General features: G+C 39.6%; 1 protein-coding gene across 5 annotated transcripts; it reads left to right on the top strand.

Annotated features, from left to right (window-relative positions):
- On the top strand, positions 1-8938 carry ewsr1b (EWS RNA-binding protein 1b). Of its 5 annotated transcripts, none has more exons than XM_032515125.1 (15): positions 1-90; positions 565-604; positions 1255-1309; positions 1525-1669; positions 2286-2481; positions 2574-2833; positions 2937-3090; positions 6250-6287; positions 6865-6894; positions 7001-7116; positions 7203-7332; positions 7435-7545; positions 7802-7928; positions 8014-8370; positions 8586-8938. In XM_032515125.1, the coding sequence occupies exons 1-15, from the start codon at positions 75-77 to the stop codon at positions 8620-8622; spliced, it is 1812 nt and encodes a 603-aa protein (XP_032371016.1). In that variant the 5' UTR covers positions 1-74; the 3' UTR covers positions 8623-8938. The 5 variants fall into 5 exon arrangements, with proteins under 5 accessions (XP_032371016.1, XP_032371020.1, XP_032371017.1 ...); XM_032515129.1 differs by having other exon boundaries at positions 1528-1669; positions 8586-8841; XM_032515126.1 differs by having other exon boundaries at positions 6253-6287; positions 8586-8841.
- Positions 8939-12986: the final 4048 nt, after the last annotated feature.

The following is a 12986-nucleotide window of genomic DNA, read 5'->3' as shown; positions in this document are numbered from 1 at the left end:
GAGGTTTCCTGCGAAGAGAAAAACGTTTCTCCAGCAGGCAACCTTATCCAGTCGTCTTGTACAGGCACACTAAAATGGCGTCGGCTCCGGGTGAGATGAGAATTTGATCTTTTATACATATTTGGATCGATTTGTGTTATTTAAATTAAGAAATTAAGTGGTTGGATACATTTTAAAAGATACTGAGTCGGCATATTCCGTCTTTTCGGTTTATATCATATGAATTATCTTTTAGCGTTTCCTAGCGCTAGGCACAAGGCCTATCGTTCGCTAGTTATGTTAGCTCATCGAGTCGTTGCGATATTTTCTAGCTAACGGATGGATTCTTTTTTCGACATACTGTGGTTGATAATGGTGGCCATCTTACCAAATGTGTCAAACATTTAATGCACGTATCAATAAGTCTGACCTTCCCCCAGTTAATTGTGAAGCATCGTCTTGAAAGTTGGCTACCTAACGACGGGCGTGCTGCTAGCATTAGCATTAGCTAGGTACCCGCGCGCAAATAATGTTTTGTTCAATGGCTCAGTCTTCAGCTAACCAACACGTGCCTTTTTTCTTTAGCAGATTACAGCTCCTACAGTCAAACCACTGCTCAGCAGGGGTAAGAGTCTTCATTTAACTTACTATTTTGATTTAATGTGATGTTTCTATGTATTTGAGTGTGCATGGATGTCAATTTATGGCCACGAACTATTAGGGTGGTTAACCGAAAAAGAACTTTTAAGGTTTAAATATTCCAGTTGTACATTTTGGAAATAGTTTAATTGGTGGTACATGGAAGTGGACTTGATTTAGTAGGGTAAGTTGTTAAATCCTTGCCAACTGAATTTTTTAAAACACTATTAAACAAACAATACGTAATGTCCAGGTTTAAAGCCTCTACTCTGGTTAAAGGTGGACCAGAGCTTTGTTTGGGAGTTTGTCAGTATACAAATCTTAATCTACCAATAAGGATGACAAAGGTGCAATTTGTCCTGACCTCAGATGGAACAATTTAGACACACGTACAGTCTTGGGAAAAGGTCTAGTCAGCCAGACAGGGTTCAATATTCGCATCATATACTAGTAAAATATGCAAGTGGTTGGTAGATTTGCTTCACGCACCAGTCAAAAACAATGGAAGTTTGAGTAAAATTTTAACATAGTTGGTGGCAGTTATTTTTAACCCTGCAGCCATATAAACTGTTAAGAGCCTTTACGGGAGACCCAAGTATTGTCTTTTGATTGATAAACTGATTTGTGTTTCTATAGGTATGCCTCTTATGCAGCCCAGCCCTCACAAAGCTATGGACAGTCTGCAGCACAGGTGAGTTAACATAGTGGATTTTCCTGGGCTAGTTGTTCATTGTGATTCACATAGCATTAACTTTGTGGATTATTTATAAGACTTTTGATATAAATACACAAATATGAATCATGGCACACATTCTGCTTGCAACAGTTGGAGGGTAAACTAAGAACCGGATATGTTATGTATATGTTTATACTACCTAGCAGTTAAATCAAGCTTTTCTTTTTCAGCAGAGCTATGGGCAACAGAATTATGGATCATATGCCCAACCTGCTGCTGCTGATGGTACTTACACCCAGACAACTCCTGCTGCTGCAGGCTACACTCCGCAGCAGCAACAACAGTATGGGTCCTCGTACGCCCAGCCAGCAGCAGGTCAGTAATTTAAAATAGGAGACAAAACTGAGCCACAAGCAGATTGGGTATTGAATGGTATTTGTTTCAAATGAGCATAATTCCTGGTTGATGCAAAAATGGAAATACGATGTACATGTAAGTCTACTTGCACTGCACCTAAAAATCTGACCTGTTTTTTAATTGTAAAACATGAGCAAGAGAAGATATAAGATGTTAGCAGTAAATAAGTATCCCACATCATCTCCAGACTCTCTGTAACTAACAAAATAAGACAGTCACCTATAAAAATGAGGGGGAAAAACAGCATCTCTTTACTCTGCATAGACAAACTAAATTACCAGATTAATGCAACATTAACACGTCTCCCAACCATTTTTAACTGCAGAAAACTGATCCCTGCCTGGCTTAAGCCAATATAGTATATATAGTCACGGACCAGGTCATCTAAGCGGCATGCTTTTCCCGTTGCACCCCGCTGTCTCTCGTACCTACAAGCTCGGCTATATACGGATACATGAACAGTTTCACCCATAGTCTGCAGCCAAAGACTACCCTTAAAGTATATTTGTAATAATAATTTATAAATCACCTTAAATGTTATGAATGTCACCCAAAGTTTTAATTTGTCTCACAGCTGGCTATCCTGCTGCCCAGTCGACGACTCATGCCTACTCCCAGTCAACCCAGGGTTATGGAGCCAGTGGTTATGACAGTACTCCTGCTGCTGCTGCTCCAGCTGCCTCCCAGTCTTACGGCTCTCAGCCAGGGTATACTGCCCAATCTGCCTACCCTGGTTATGGCCAACAGGCTGCTCCCACTGCACCGCAGAGGTATGGACCCCTATGCTAGTAACCAAATAAGAAGGGAATTCAACAAGAACATACTCATTATTTCAACCAATACTGTTCTTTTGTCTTATCAGTTACAATGCTAGCAGCCAGCCAGCCACTTACAACCAAAGTAGTTACTCCCAGCCAGCAGCATATGGCCAGCAACAGTCAGGCTACCAGGCAGCGCAGGCAAGCTACGGTCAGCAGCAGGGGTATCAGCAGCAGAGCCAGCAGCAGACCCAGGCTCCTCCTGCTTACCCTCCTCAGGCTTCTGGTTCCTATGGGCAGCCTCCAGCCAATCAGTACAGTCAACAGGGTGGACCTCCCAGTTACAACCAGTCCAACCATTACAGTAAGCTTCGCTCACCCTTGAATGCGGTTTTCTGTTCGCCATTGGCATAGTTCACTTTGTCACTGTAAACATACGTTGATGTATTTATGCTCATGTTTTGTAGGTAATTACAGACAGGATGGCCAGGGTGGAGGTTCTGGTTACTCTGGCTCTGAGTCTTCAAGATACTCAGGGTCAGGGGAAAACCGAGGCAGGGACGGCTTTGATCGAGGTGGAATGATGCATCGTGGCCGTGGAGGCATGGGCCGTGGCATGGGGTAAGTGTCTTTCCTTTGCACTTAACCTGCTCATGTATTTTGACTCTACAGGTCCTGTGGCCACTTGGGGCAGGGCTGAGACAATGCCCAGCAAAACTAGAATAATCCAGATTAATACCAATAATTTGTGCAACGTTAGTCTTTTGTAAGAAGTTGTGATGAATCAGAAATCAATACTGATAAATTGAGTTTTCACCTATAATTCATAAGGCCTCTGATGGAACATGTTGTAGATGCCAGCATTGGCTGCAGTCATAGCTATTATCCAGTTTCTCTCAGCCCTGCCTCTAATTTTGCCAAAGGTAAGAAAAAGGTTTCTCCAGTTTGTAATGTAAGTTTTAGCAGAGACCTGTGCATTAACATTTAGGTTGAACAGTTTTAATCCGTGAACGTTTGATTATGAGCCAATATCAATGTTTTAGGATAACGGAATTGCATATTCACAATTGGTCAGGGAATGTTACATAATCATATTACAAGAATATCTTGTCTACACATTATCAATATTGTAGTGGGGTGAGGGAAGTTCAAACACTGTCTCACTATAAGCACCACCCTTTTTAAACCTTTTCCAACTATAGTGCATCATTCCCTGTAGGATGACCCATTTACACATGCAAATAATGCTATTAGCAGTTGTATAAATTATGATTTAGATTTTTTTTTTTGCCAAATTATTGGGATGGAGTAAAATGTTTTGTCCTGCAAGACTATAACATAACGTTTACACTAAAAGGAATTCATAAATAGACATGGGCAACATGCAGTATATTTTGTTTCAAATACACAATTTTCAAGTGATGTATTTGGGTAAACCATTTTTTCTCTTGATAAGGGGTTTTCCCTTTCTTTTTTTTACTCATAAATACACACGTTTGCAGGTGCTATCAGTTTCTGGTTGGGTTTTGCAAGGCTGGCAATAAGTATTTGTCATTTGACTGGCTTATGAAGTAATGTCAACAATGAAAAATTGCACCATACAGAGAGTAATGCATGATAATGGTACTGCAAGACCTCAGTAATAAATTGCATCAATTACAAGATTCTAAGAAAACAAGGAACTACTTTCTCACTGTTCTGCTTGTAGCGCTAACAGTTGTCCTAAAAGATGATCAAAATGTATCCCTCATCTATACTACGAAAATAAGTTCTTAGGTCGTTTTTTGTGGTCAGTGTCTCAATATCAATTAAAGCTAAAATGTATCAGTGAAAACTAAACTTTTATTTAGGTTAAACATTGAGAGCACATTTGATACAAATCACACTTAGTTTTCTGTGTTTACAGACTATTTTTTCCCACTGTAATAATTAAGAAGTAAACTAGGGATTGTCTTAGTGCACATGTTCATGAAATTGATTTTGGTCTAGTGTGATTCAGTCTTAATGCATTTAGCCTTACTACACGTAATTGCATTAAGGTGAATTATATATTTTTTTTTGTATTGTATGTTGGTGTGTATACATCATAATAGTGAAATTAGAACTCCATTGAGTGGGTCCTTAACACATTTTTTCTGGTCCCCTTAATAAAGCACCACTGCCCTTGATGCAGATTGGGCGTTTGAACGGTTTGTTCCCTCTTGGTGCACATTGTCTGCACTCTCTGTAGCCAAAAGGGTTTGACCCAACCCCAAATGGGAACTCGCATTCAGTTCCCCTGAAAGGATTTCTAAAGGTTACCAGGAGAGGCCAGGGGTGTTAAGGTGAACAGAGGTGGTACTGTACATTTGTTTTGGTTAAGATCGGTCATCACTGCTGTATAAGTGAAAGATGAGAAACATTAGCATATTTGGTGTCCCAAATACTAAAGAGGCGCTCTGCAATATAAATCTTTTGACGTGACAGATTTTCATTTTTGTATTTGGTTTTGGGATATATATAAAAAAAAATTTCCTCCCCCAAACAAGTAACAATCGGTTTGGTGTCAGAAGTTGCACGTGAATCATCACGTTATTTCAGGTGTCCTTCTTTTCATTTTTTTTTTTTTTTTGGTAAAGAACAAATATACTTTTGTGGTACATCAGTCAAAATATTTTTAAATAATAGTTCTGCATGGCTTCTTGTTTTGTTGCAGGGAATACATCTACACACAAACGCACGTATTAAGACATGTTAGTCAATTTTAGATGATATAGGACTATAATCAAAGACTGCATTGCAACCAAAATAGAGGTATAAAAAAATGCATTAACAAATTGCACATACATATGTGTGTGCAATTTGTGTAAAAAAAAATCCTAAATACTCTTTACAATTCTAAGTTAGCATAGATGTTTTTATAGTAACATTTTAATTTTAGCTTTGCACAGGTATGTTTTGTATGTTTTGGGGGGATTGGGCACAGAATGTCATTTTGAAATGTTCTAACTTGTTTTTGTGGTTTGGAATTCAAATGTTTGATCACATTCTTTTGATCACTTTTTAACATGCTTTGTCACATTTATACCGTACAGGTAACAGTGAGAGCCATTTAAAACCATCTATTCTCTAAAAAGTATCTGTACAGAGTCGCCAGCTTAAGCAGCAGGAGGGAGCTAAAACAAAGATTCGCGGTCTGCCTTTTTTCAAGAACTGAGGATGGTGGTTTTTATAAGCATGATGGGTATAGAAATTGACCTTTTTGATTTAATCTAACCCTGGTAACACTGTTAATATTTTTGGGTTTTTTATTTAACAATTGTATAATTTTTTTTTTTAACCTGGTGAATGTGCTCACCACTTGTCAAATTTCAGATGCATTGTCCATTTATTTTTCACTTGTACATATCTGAGTCAGCTGTAACCTTTTGTTAAACTTATTGGGGTGTTGGCTTGTTTCTGGGTAAACTCATGAATGCCATCAATGCATCTGAAATGTTTTTTCCTGTGTACAAATGTTTGGGTTTTGTCACGTTTTCAAAAGCAGTGAGAATGTTAGTCATTTTACACAAATGTATCCACTACTGAAAACTGTCACTGAAGTTGTACTCAGCTAAGGAATGGCACACAGCTAATACTCTTATCCCCTCGATTCAATTGTGTATTTATAAAACTACGTTTATAGCTGCTGTTGGGCTAGTTAGAATGTTTTGATTACTCCCTCAATCAAGCACTTTGCTCGAGCCATGGAAGTGGCTGTAAAAGGAAGTCGCCTTCATATCTCCATTTATTCCCCCCTAGCAGCGCTGGAGACAGAGGTGGCTTCAGTAAGCCTGGTGGTAAGTTAACGAGTATTACACTGGTTAGTCCTTTCAAAGCCTTAAACTTTTTGAGCAAATATGCTTCAAATATTGATGTGTCTTACATTGTGGTTTACAAAATTTATTTACATGAACACATCTGAAAATATTGGAATTTTTTTCAATGCCTGAGACCATTTTCTCTGGGCTACTTGGTATAATTTAGTCACTGCTTATGGTTCGACAATGAGTTTTTGACAGGTTATTGACAAATTTCCATTCAAATGTGTGTTACTGCTTTAACAAATCTCATGAGCCGAATTCCTGGGTGGTTGTTTTTTTGAGGATTTCTTACTGGTCTAAGAGGCTTTTCAAATGACACACAATTATTTGCCAAAGGGTCTGAGGTTCTATTTTCAATTCAATATATCACTTGTGAGAATTGTGGTGTACCATAAGGTGCCATTTTCAACTTCCCAATATGGCTGACGGCGTCTATAAGGGAGTGTTTGGGTTATCTTTTGTAGTACTCCTTAGGTGTTGTACACTGAACTTCAGTTGCAAACACTGACTTTTCTCAATCTGTCTCTCTCGCCCTCGATTGATGGGACTACAGGACCTATGAACAGCGACGAGCGCGAAACTGGTGAGCTGAGTCACACTAGACCCCTTATTACTCATTTATTGAATGCTTTTCTTTGTAGTGGTACTAAGGAATTTTTTTTTGATTTGTTTTAATGCATTGGTTGTAGGGCGCCCTGAAGAGCAGGATGACTCTGAGAACAGCACAATCTACATCACAGGATTGACTGAGAAGGCTAACCTGGAGGAGATGGCTGAATTCTTTAAACACGTTGGACCGATCAGGGTAAAAATAGTTCTTGTCTCTGTTGGTGTAAGCAAAACTACACTAATGTGGAAACTAAATGCAACTCTTTTATTTTTTTTGACCAGATTAACCGCAGACTTGGCCAGCCTGCCATTAACATATACACAGACAAGGACTCAGGAAAGCCCAAAGGAGATGCCACCCTATCCTACGAGGAGCCAGTCTGTGCCAAAGCAGCTGTAGAGCATTTTGATGGTGCGTTTTAATGACTGTGCACAGCAGACCTGAACATATTCACATAAATAAACCAAATGTCCCTTTTGCCACTAATTTTGAGTGGTTTCTTTTTAATTTTAGGAAAGGAGTTTCAAGGCCGAAGGCTGAAGGTGTCCATGGCACGCCGTAAGCCCATGATGGGTGGAATGAGGGGTGGCATGCCCATGCGAGATGGCATGATGGGCCGTGGAGGTAAATGTCAGCAGTATTTGTTTGTGAGAAATCTATTGTAGAGCATGCTCACACTATTCTTTACGGTCAGGTTCTTATGTGATTTTACGTCCACATAAAATGCCTAGCTTCCAACTCGAGAAATCACTTACTTCAAATTATAAGTTGCAGAACAGTTGAACCCTGTAGCATGTCAAAGCTGCAAAGTTGCTTAGGACAGCAGAAAAAGTAATGAGTACGGATGTACAATTTTAGAAACTGTCAATTTTCTTATCAGGTATGATGGGCCGTGGAGGTGACCGTGGTGGGTTCATGCCACGTGGTGGTCCTCGTGGTATGGGCAGAGGTGGCCCCACAGGAGGCAACATGCAGCAGAGAGCTGGGGACTGGGAGTGTCCTAACCCGTATGTATTATTTCATAGTGCAGTGTCTTCTCTGATGCCCCCCCCAAGATTAGTTTATAATATAATTAATGGTCTGTGTTCCCAGGGGTTGTGGTAACCAGAACTTTGCCTGGAGGATGGAGTGTAACCAGTGCAAAGCCCCCAAGCCAGAAGGGTTGGGGGGTGGCCCTCCCTTCCCGCCTGGAGGTGACAGAGGCAGGGGGGGAATGGGAATGCGTGGAGGCAGAGGCATGGACCGTGGTGGGCCGGCAGGAGCTGGAGGCCCTGGTGGCCCTGGAGGTTTCCGTGGAGGTTGGGGAGGCGACCGTGGTGGATTCAGGGGACGTGGTGGAATGGACAGGGGAGGTTTCCGAGGGGCCGGGCGCGGAGGGCCACCCATGGACCGAATGGGTGGCAGGGGTGGAAGAGGAATGGGCCCACCAGGTGGCAAGATGGATATGAGGTAGGGTTAAGATTCTTTTACCAAATACTGTATGTTGTATTGCTTCTTCCATCAAGGAATTTAAGGATTGTGGAACTTATAAATTCTTATAAAATTGTTGAAGCTATTGAAAAAGCAAATGAATGCAACCTGTGACCAGAATATAAGTGTGGAAACCAGACGGCAAACATGTCACTCACTATATTTCTGTTCTCTTGCTTTATTTTTTTTTTAAGGGACCATCGCCAGGAGCGCAGGGAGCGACCCTACTAATGGAGAACGTCTTGACTGTTCCTCTTGTGGAATTTGATTTTTAAAATAAATTTTAATTTATGATTCCATATTTTGATGGTTATAGAACTGCTTTCAAACAGCTTAAGCGGTTTCATTAAATGTTTCCTTTTTTTTTAGTTGACCCATGTTTATGCCACATCTTGTATTGTGCATGTCTTGTTTTTTTAAATATGCTGATTAGGTTTGACATTGTGTTAAATGCATTTTTTTTCTCATTTGTTTACGTAATTGCTTCCCCTTTCCCATAACTGGCTATTGTATGACAAATTTGGGAAATAAAATTTTACGGATTTGATGAGTTGTGGACTTTACTCAACTTTACAAAATGGATTTGTACAGGAACATCTATAAAGCAAATGTATTAATGTAGTCTCTTTCAAATCATAGATGGTGTAGATAAGTTGAGCTTTGAAGTCATATTAATGTTTTTGGGATCTGTAGATCAATTATGAAAGCATTCACATGACTTAGTCAAGACTTGTTCCACCACAGATAATTTCGCTTCGCTGAGACCATATTACTCTCTGATCTGTGATTACTTTGCGAAGGATCAAACGTCTCTCCCTGAGGCCTCACTGGAGGAACCCCCATCATGTGCTGGCCCTGGTTGAGGAACCTGAGAAATGATTTCATATCTGATTATCATATCTTAAGAGCACTAAAGGGTATCCATTTGAGTGTATTGGCTCTCTGGCCCTTCAAGACCCAAGTAATGCACTACTTATTTTTTATTGTAAATTTCTTGTCCTTAGATGGAGCAGATCAGCATGTCTTAGTGGCTGCTGCTGTTTTCTTGCCAATAGGTGGTGCAGTTTGAACTGAGACTTTGGTGTTACTCTTCTGACAGCTATTGGCTGGGCCTGGTTACTGGCTTCACATCAATGTCCCGGTCTCTTTGTTCACACACTGAAGGGACAGACCTGCCTCCATTCAGGACTTCTTAGTCTTTTAGAAGTCATTTTATTTAATACATTTATTTAATTTACCCTTCAGATTTAAGTCAAACAGTCTTAACAAATTGGCAGTAACTTATTTTCTGCTTTCCATGACTTACTGCTATTTTTTTCTTAATTTTCCCATTTTAACTTCAGTCAGGGCCTATTACTTTCTTTTTTTTTTAAATTGAGCACTATTCCTTATAAGGCAATCAAGTTTAGGCGTTATTATTCACAGATGTCAATCTTTGAACCATTTTATTTTTAACACATGGCAAGCACATGGCTATTAAAACAAACTTCATACACCTACAGTTGTGTTCAGAATAATTGTTTGAAAAAGGGAATAATGCTCAAAATCCTCAGAATAGCTTTTAATTCCATAATATCAATGCAATATCAATATTATGAACACTGCACATTCCAAATCAAAACCCGACCACATTGAACAAGTTTGTGTTATACCTTTACAGAAAGTGAAGAAAAAGGAATACAAGACTGTTCAAAAAAATAGTATTTGCATTTTTCTTTACAAACTCAAACATTTATTGTATAAACTGAAAAATGTCTCAAGGGTTTGCTCTACTTTGAATCACTGCACTATTATTTAGTTACATAGCCATCATTTCTGAGACCTGCTTCACATCTGTGTTGCTTGGAGTCGACCTGTGAACAGGTGTTCCAGCCCAGGACGATTGAACTACATTCCACAATTCCTTTTGCCTCAGAAACAGCATTTTTGACCCTGCGAGTGTTCTTTGGGGTTGAGGTCTGGGGATTGGGCTGGCCGCTCCATAACATCAATCTTGTTCATCTGCAACCAATTCAACTTATTCAGTACATGTCTTTTTTTCAGTAATGGTACTTTGCGGGGGCTTCTAGCTGATAGCTTTGCTTCACATAGCCTTCTTCTGATCGTAACAGTACTCACAGGGAACTTTAAGTCTTCTTTGATTTTCCTGGAGCTGATCATTGGTTGAGCCTCTGCCATTTTGGCTATTCTTCCATCCCTTCGAATGGTAGTTGACCGTTTTCCCCATGTCGTTCAGGTTTTGGATGCCATTTCAAGATATTTGAAATCATTTTGGCTGAGCAGCTTTAAATTTTATGTACTTCTTTATAAGTTTTCCCCTCTCCAATCAACTTTTTAATCAAAGTCCACTGTTCCTCACGGCAATGTCTGGAACGACTCATTTTGAGTATTTTAGAGTGGAAATGCACTATAACCAGCATGCACAACATTTGCTTCCTTCCTTCCTTAAATATGGGCCATAATGGACACCTGTTTCTTCACAGAATCAATCCCGTCACTAATTGAACACCACGCTATTATTTTGAACACGCCCCTTTCAATTACATATTCAGCTGCACAGAATAAGCAGCATGCATATCATGACTGTTGGGTCTGTTGGTTTTCTATGACTCTACAACACTTAGTGCCATGTAGAAATATCACTTCTACCAAAAAATAGGATTTTTGAGGTTAGTTATGTTGGGCTGCTATTATTTTGATCACAATTGTGTTGGGTTACCACTAGATAATCCTGCCTGTAGGATTCTGTCAAAAATAATCTGGTGTGATGTTGCAGTATTTTCTATTTGACGCTTAAAGTTAGTATACAATTGTTTTGTTTTTTTGAAAAACATTGTTCTTCATTATTATTCGGTAAATAGGTACATTTCTTACCAAACACTTAAAAAGCTCACCGCTTTGCACATTAGTAGTGGTCTCACTTCACAATGTTGTTATTGACAAGACACAGTAGTCGAGGCTCATGTCTGTTTTTTGTTTTTTTTTGTTTTTTGAACTTAAGGTCCTCTCTGTTATCTCTTGGGGGAAACCTTGTCACAGCTGACATCTTAAAGTGGTTCTCATTTACTGTGGCCAGTTGTTCACATGGATTAATAGAGTGCTGAATTCTCTCTCCCTCTCTCTCTCTTTCCTGACAGAAAAGCTGATTCATCCAGGCCCAGAAAATGATCTCATCTACCCCCTCCTTCTCCCTCCTTCTCTCTCTCTCTCTCTCTCCCCCTGTCTTTTCCTCTCTCTATCTCTCTTCCGCCCCTCCCTTCCTTTCTTTCTTCTCTCTCTCTCTCTCTCTTCTCTCTCTCTTTCTTAAAAAGACACATCCCTCTTTTTAAATGAAAACAAGCCCTCCTTATTGGCAGTGGGCTTTGCTTAAATTCAAACAATCACACACATCAGTACAGTACATGAGCCGCTCCAACAGATTGTTAAAGGGGACATTAGATGGTGGAAAGTACTTTTAAAGGCCCGGTCTGATTTGAACTATAAATTTCAGTGACATTTACATACAATTTAAGAGTTGAAGTCATGTGAAAAAAAGGGTTCCTGTGTGTCCCAGTGACTTTTAAAATAAGTGTTTATACAGATAATTGACATAGTTTATTGTAACATGAAAACATTTGAATTTGTATAAAAAAAACGCCTTCTGATTCAGTTAAACGCGGGTGTGAGGCCACCCTTTAGTTTAGAGTTAAATTACAGACAGTGTCTTTAAACTCCCAAGCATGTTTATGTTGTTCAAAATTTTAACACACCCCGAAAAACCTGAGAAACAGGTTTCTTGCACCAACGTTTCAAAACTCAGGTTGAGCTGTAAACCCATCAGTCCTCGGCAGTATCACAGCATGTCTGGTATTGCATTCTCATCTGCTTTGGTGTTTTTTAGATGATACAGAAGGAGAGAAATCAGACATATCTCCTGAGTTAACGTAACACTAAAGTAGCACTAGTAACAGAAGCCCTGTTATCTTGTACCGTGTGTGACAGACACACATTTTCTATCATGCACACAGAAAATCATGTGCTCTTGAGTTTGCTACTCAGTCTTGTGCTCTGTTAACAGCCTGCTGACTAGACTGTGTAACACTGTTGACTGGATAGCTCTCATAGTCCCCAATCTCCTGCTTTTCAGGGTTTGCTGATCTGCCTTTCCTCCCCAGGTGTGACATCTTGTGCAGTACCTCCGTTAAACTATCACACATTATTCCAAAACCTACAAGAGATTTAGATAAGGTTGTTAACTAACTTATGCATTATTTGTTGGGTAAGATGAGGCAGTTGGAAGGGCAATTCTTGCACTAAGCAAGTTGGTGTCTCGTGATGCTGAGATGCAAGCTCTATTGGTCTTTCATCACTTTAGGCTATTTGTAAAGAGACCACACAGAGACTTCATTATGAAGCATGTGTTAACCCAAATGAAAATCATAAAAATATATTTCTCATGTTCTGACAGAGTACAACAGCTTAAACAGTCAGTGCAACCAATGCAAGACCATCATGAACTCATAAATGAGAGAATATTAAATATATTAAATATCCCTGACAGTATTGCACTTCACGGTAGGCTAGGCTACTTTTTACTCTTCTATGCTTGTTTGACA

The sequence above is a fragment of the Etheostoma spectabile genome, chromosome 5 (genome assembly GCF_008692095.1).
Source record: "Etheostoma spectabile isolate EspeVRDwgs_2016 chromosome 5, UIUC_Espe_1.0, whole genome shotgun sequence".
NCBI lineage: Eukaryota > Metazoa > Chordata > Actinopteri > Perciformes > Percidae > Etheostoma > Etheostoma spectabile.
The sequence above is the reverse complement of the archived record's forward strand: the minus strand, read 5'-3'. Positions and strand labels throughout refer to the sequence as shown.